Consider the following 6,667-nt stretch of genomic DNA (forward strand, 5'->3'; position numbering starts at 1 on the left):
ATTTTGATCCATACATTAGTAATGTCTGACTGGGCCTTATCTTCAACAGATTGGGCCCTGAGGTCAAAAAGGTTAAGAACCCCTGAAACGCTTCATCTTAGTAATTTACAAGTTTTTTTTAATAAAAAAAGTAGATTTTGACAGTTTTATGTCACCATCAAGACCGTTCCACAAACTAACAGCCCACATCTTCCCTTTAACACAGCTCTGAGTGTTAGCACAAAATGTGTTCCTGCTTCAGGACGGACCAGGTGGACACCTGTCCCCACCTGTCCACAGGTGTGGACACCTGTCCCCACCTGTCCACAGGTATGCACCAGGACAGTTAAAATGTTGGATTTGTTTAGAATCAGGACGATCATTCATCCAGGAGCTCAGAACAGCTCATTTCTACAGGACAGGGTTTCCCAGCATACCTGCACAGATCAGGACTGATGGGAAAACAAAACAAAAAAAAACCTAATCTGATCACCGGCACCGTCGATGACGTCACCATCACCATGGAAACCAACAGCGGGACCAGGTGAGGCCAGAACTTTTGTTTGTTCTGACAAAAAAGAGCCGAGAAGCTGCTGGAAGCTCCGGTTTTATCCGGGACAGAACCACACGCGCGCGCACACACACTCGCGCGCGCACACACAGAGGACCCGGTTCTGCCGGGACCCAAACGAGAGGACAGTTTTCAAACGGAGTGGTCCTCACCTCCTGCTGGTCCCGCCGGCTCTTCCTCCTCTTCTTCCTCCCGCGGAGACCCCTCAGCTGTCCGGACTGACGGTCCGCCGCCGAAACGCAGCGTTTCCGGGTTGTTTCCGGGTTATTTCCGGGATGTTAGCGGGTTGTTTGCAGCGGAGCTTCACACCGTTACACGTTTACAGGCAGACCGTGCTGCCTTCACGGACCGTCGGACAAGCGGAAGTGTGGGCGGAAACATCACAGATTTTATTTAAAAAAAAAAAAAAGAGGGCTGGTCACGTGAGGACACACGAGTCACGTGTTTTATCCAGAGTTATAAAGTAACTAAGTACAAATACTTACTGTACTTGAGTAGAAATTTTGGTTATCTGTACAGTAAGTATTTGTACTAAGTTACTTTATAACTAAGTATAAATACTTACTGTACTTAAGTAGAAATTTTGGTTATCTGTACTTTACTTGAGTAATTATTTTTCAGCGTAGGACCTCTACTTTTTACTTTTACTCATTACATTTTTTACACAATTATCTGTACTTTCTACTCATTACATTTTTTAAAAAATGTAAGAAGTAGAAAGTTGTTACTCCTGTTTTATTCTGAGTTGTTACTTATAAAAATCCTCTCCTGATAAACTGTGTCTCCTATAGAGTGAATTTAATTGTGTTTGGATGAGAAGTATAAATATATACCATTCTGACACACTATTAGCTTGTACACAACCCATCACAGCTGCACGCTGTTAGAAAATATAGTTTTTGGAGAAGTCACCTCCCAATAAATGTCCTTTTGTAAAATCTAACTGCTCACTTTTACTCAGTACTTTTACTTTTAATACTTAAGTAGATTTTGAGTCAGAAATTTAAGTACAAAAAATATCAGATACTTTAAGACTTTTACTCAAGTAATATTTTTAGAGAAGACTTTAACTTTTACCTAAGTATTTTTATGATAAGATACTTGTACTTTTACTCAAGTATCACTTTCAGGTACTTTATACAGCACTGGTTTTCTCAAAGAGTTTGAAATTTCCAAATGATGTTATATGTGAATATAAATGAATTTAAATAATCTGATGATGATGATGTTTTGGATCCAGCTGAAACAGAATTATTTCAAACCCACCAGGAGAGGATTTCTCATTCACATGAATATTTGTTTAGTTTCTCAGGTGTTACTTTTCCAACAAAACCCAAACTGTTTCAGAGCATCATCATCATCTGTAGGGGTCACCTCGAGTGAAGAAACAAGATTTACTGCCTCGGACAGGCCTGACGAGAGGACAGGAACTCTGTCACAAACTGAACTCTATTTAGGCCATGACAGGTCATTCTAACCGTGGAAGAGAACCTCTCAGTTCTCTTAATCAGATAATGGACAGAACAATCTCTTCTGTTCGTGATTCATTTGTTGTTTAACTAAGAATGTTTATGCATTTGTTAWATCATGATAATGATTGTCACAGGAAAAGTGGAACCACTTCTTTGCTTTTATCGTGCCTAAAAGATTAATAATGGTATAAAAAATCACAGAGAATCTGATTACAATGTTTTCATTGTGTTTTTATCTAAATTACTGTTTTTATTTTACTGTGAACACAGTAATATAATTGTGGATTTTTCCTGAGAAAATCTTTCATTTATCTGGATTAACAGAAGGTTCAGAACTGATTATAAACAGAAATGTTAATTAATCATCATAAATGTTTTGCAGTGATTTCTCTTAGAGTCTATCAGAAGAAAGCTGAAAAGAGGTTATCATATCATGTTGTTGAACAACCACAGAATTTTAACCTTGGGCTGGCGCCCTGGCAAATCTTTTATCTTTCTTTCTCTGACTCATCTCTAAGCCCGAGGGCGGAACCAAAGTTCGTCCGTTTCTTTTACTAACCCGGACGGCTTTGAGCGACACACTCTTCTTCCTGACTCCAACCGAGGAAGAAAGCTGGGTTTCTCTCTGGAGAAAAACCCAGTTTGGCTTTTAAGTCTGAGCCCATGAGCTAACTAGGGAAGACTTAACAGCCAGGGAGCCGGCACGCCAGCCGGTCTCATCCCGAGGCTTCAAGCCTCTAAAGTGTGTTTTCACCTCCCGTGGGGAGATTTTGTTTTGGAAAGAAGGGACCGGATACAGCTTGAATTTTTCTGGCTTGGACTGAAACAGACGAAAGTTACCTGGAAAACACCTGTTCGCCAATGACTGGTAAGCGAGCCGACATTCAGTTCCCTGACTGATCGGGGGCGAGCCAGCTCCTACCCCGAGGGTGCCTTAAGAAGTCATCACCAGGTAAAGCTGATGTGTTCGGAGTGATGCGTCATGTGGATCCTGAGTGCAGAAAAGACGTGCAGTTTCATGAACTCATTCTTCTGTTTGTCTTTCAGGTCATCAGTAGGTTCCACCTGTAGACCAGGAGGTTTTCACAGCACTTCAGTAGAATTACACAAAATAAGATTTAAAAAAAAAACAGTTTCAGTTTTTTCAGAGCTTTCTGAAGCATTGAACTCTGGGAAGTGGAGTCCTGTAAGCACTCTGATTTAATGCAAAACTTTTCTTTAATTAACAGTATAAAAACAGAACAACAAATGATACAACTCTCGTGAAGGGTAATAAAAATAATAAAACTACAAACTACATGTTAGGGGGCCAGCTAAAGGATATTACAGGAAAAACAACTGAGCAAAATAAAACAGTGAGAATGTTAAAACAGTAAATATGTAGAGATCTGCAGTGAGATGATTTTAGCTGTTTTCCAGTTTTTTTAATGCACTTAATGAAGAAAAGTATACTTTAAATTCGTTCGTAAAACAGGGGAAGGAGGGCTTGGTATCTCTCCACTATATGGTATTTTGCTAAAAGTATGACTACATTTATGTCATCAGAGAAGGAAGAACTTAAATTATCCACATAAAACAAAATGTCCACATCAAAAGAGGGAATGTTAAGTTTAAGATTTATCCAGTTCTTAATTTCTGACCAAAAGCTTTGTGAATAATGACAGGAGAAAAACAGGATTCATCTTCTGACTTACAAAAAGTACACAAATCCACATCAAATTTAAGTCTTCTTTCAAGAAACATGTTTACAGGATATATTAATGAGAAACTCTGTGCTGCACAGAGATCAGAAGTGAAACTGCAGCTAAAGCTTTTGAAATTATTTATTTTTAGCTTAGAAACTCTGACCTTCTTTGTCTAACTGAACTCTAGCCTTTATTTCAACAATCTGCAAACATTTATAATCTTTAACATCTCAATAATTTACCAACTCAGACCTGAAAGTTTCTTCTTCTACTCTCTAATCTACGACTTCCTGTCCCACATTCTTGATGTTTCCCTCTTTTTCTGCTTCCTCCTCACTCTGCCCAACACAACAATCACTTCCTGTTTCCTGAAACACATCCACAGATCCACACACGCACACACGTGCACGCACACACACATTGTCTTTCTATCCTTACAGGGACTTTCCATTGACTTCCATTCATTTTTATAGCCAAACCTTACTGTGAACCTAACCATCCTGAATACCAAACCCCAATCAACCCCGACCCAGAAACAGTATTTATGAGCCCCATAAGGAGCAGCAAGTAGAATGGGGGGGGGTGTAATCACCATTAAATGTAGCATTTATCCAATAACGACTAATATGGCAGCTATTACGTAGAGGACACTTGCATGTTTTCGACTCCCTGTGATCTAAAAATATATTTACAAATCATCAAACTAAGTTCTTCATTTTAACAGGTTAAATTAGCAAACTGAACTAAAACCTACCTTTTCCACACTGTGGAGTGGCAGCGGGCATTAACTGCAGTGATCACAAAGTAGCAAATATTAACAATAAGTTTTTTAATTAAAATTTTAATACAGATTTTTTTAAACATTTTAAAATCCCACGGAACAAACAGCTATGTTTATTTTAACTCAACATTTTTTGAAGGTCCTGTTTGTTAGGTTTGGGCAGCTCCATACAGAAACCGGCCCGCTAACCTGCAAATTCTGTTTTTATTTCATGAAAATATAAACTCAGAGCAGGACGAGGTGCAGCAACTTTACATACTTTACAGAAAATTACAAAAAATATATCACAACTGTTATTTGTTGATGTTTTATCTACATGCTAAACAAAATTAAAAACTGATTTTAAACATTTATTCAGTTATTGAATCTGAATTCATAGATGTTTAAAAAAATTAATGCAAAACTACATCATCAAAAACATTTTCAAAACAAAGAACAGCAGCTTTTCAAAGTAAAGTAAAGATACCGAATCGAAACATTAAAAATGTCTGAAATAATCCTGAATATTATCGAAACCATTCCTCAGGGGCAATTGAGGATAAATAATAACTTGTTTATTTTCTCTTTGTAAAAACTCAAATATGTCATATGTTACATATTTGTATAATAAACTCTGCAGCACATTATTTGGTTATTTGTCCCATTAAATAACGTTGAGCACACGTCAATCCTTGAATAAGAGTTTGACACTGCTGGAAACTGGAAATGATTCTGTTTAGAGGTAATAAAAGATAATTCTGAATAATTCAAAATGAGTTAGAAATTATCCTGAATAATATGATAATTGGAAAATCTAACTTTATGGAAATGATTTAGATTCTTTTAAATGTTAGAAGTCTAGTTAGATAAGATCTTAAATAATTTTGAAACTGAACAGAAATGATCTTGAATAATCTGAAATCTGATTAGAAATTATTCTAAATAAATGAGAATCTGTTTGCTGATAATTCTGGAAGCTGATTAGAACTGGCTCAGAACCATTTGGAAACTGATTTTTAAATGAAAGAATATTTAAACTGGTTAAAACTATTTTGAAATATTTAGAAAGTGTAAAAAAACTGTTCTGGATAATTTGCAAAATTGTTAGAAATTACCCTGAAACAACCTGAAATCTGAGATTATTCTAAATAGTGATCCTGATAATTCTGGAAGCTCGTTAGAACTGATCCAGAACGACTCAGGAACTGGTTTGTAAATGATTCCTGGAAAATACTGAAATTGGTTAAGAATCATCTTTATTTAGTCTAGAAAATATCTTAAATAATCTGGAACCTGGTGAGAACTTATCCTGAAAATGGAAACTAGTAAAACACAATTTAAATATTTATAAAGTGTAAAAAAAATATTCTGGATAATCTGTAAAATTGTTAGAAATGATCCTGAATAATCTGAATAGTGGTCAAAAGGTCTCTGATATCAGTTTGACTTGCTTTACAACAGGGCTGTGAAACTCAGGGTCGTATGGAAGTCACTAGAGGGCCACATTTTGCCCGCGGGCCTTCAGTTTGACACATGTCAACTCAGATCAGTGACTGTGTGAAAACACAAAGAAACCTCTGTTATTCATCATCTCTATAATAAAATATTTTGTTTCCTAAGAGCTGGTCAGCTGACACAACAAACATCCTCTCAGGTGGAACCGTCTCTGAGCTCTCAGCTCATCCCTCTGCTTTCTCATCCTCCATCGCCTCCTCTGCCTCTTCCTCGGCTACGACCACCTCCACGGTCAGAATCTCCTCCCCTTTTTCTCGTGGCGTCATCCTGATGATGACGGAGCTGTCCGCCGTCTCTGCCACCGACTCGTCTCCGTCTTCTAGTGCTGCACTTTGAGGAGCCGGAAGGCGCCGGTGCGTTGGTGATGGAGGCGGGACCGGAGAAACGGTGGGAGGAGCCTGAGCACCAAAACAAAGATATAAAAATCGACTACAGTATTTATGTCTTTTATAAAGAGAGACTGAACAACAAAAAGGAAGGACAGAAATAGAAAAAGTTAATAAAATGAAATAGAAAGGTATGAGGTGCCGTTGGTAAAGTTACACAGTCAAAAATTACCACCAATATTTTTGTTTTATTTAGACTTTTATAAGAAAAAAAGAACAGATTTATTTTTCAAAGTCAGTTTTTCACCATATGATTCATACATTTATAAATGTCTTAGTTTATAAACTAAATATTTAAC

The 6,667-nt window shown here is 37.3% G+C and overlaps 2 protein-coding genes across 2 annotated transcripts in view; both read right to left on the bottom strand.

Moving 5' to 3' along the window:
- Positions 1 to 904, bottom strand: part of kifc3 (kinesin family member C3) — a 48,104-nt gene extending 47,200 nt beyond the window's left edge. Inside the window, exon 1 of the mRNA XM_014025551.1 lies at positions 703 to 904. The gene's annotated coding sequence lies outside the window, so the exon portion shown is untranslated. The remainder of the gene's footprint in view (positions 1 to 702) is intronic.
- Positions 905 to 4,506: 3,602 nt separating this feature from the next.
- The window catches only part of cngb1a (cyclic nucleotide gated channel subunit beta 1a), a 26,085-nt gene continuing 23,924 nt past the window's right edge, over positions 4,507 to 6,667 (bottom strand). The window contains exon 20 of the mRNA XM_014025552.1: positions 4,507 to 6,380. Within this exon, the coding sequence (XP_013881006.1) occupies positions 6,147 to 6,380 (234 nt within the window). The 3' untranslated portion in view covers positions 4,507 to 6,146. The remainder of the gene's footprint in view (positions 6,381 to 6,667) is intronic.

The sequence above is a fragment of the Austrofundulus limnaeus genome, unplaced genomic scaffold (genome assembly GCF_001266775.1).
Source record: "Austrofundulus limnaeus strain Quisiro unplaced genomic scaffold, Austrofundulus_limnaeus-1.0 Scaffold484, whole genome shotgun sequence".
Taxonomy (NCBI): Eukaryota; Metazoa; Chordata; class Actinopteri; order Cyprinodontiformes; family Rivulidae; genus Austrofundulus; species Austrofundulus limnaeus.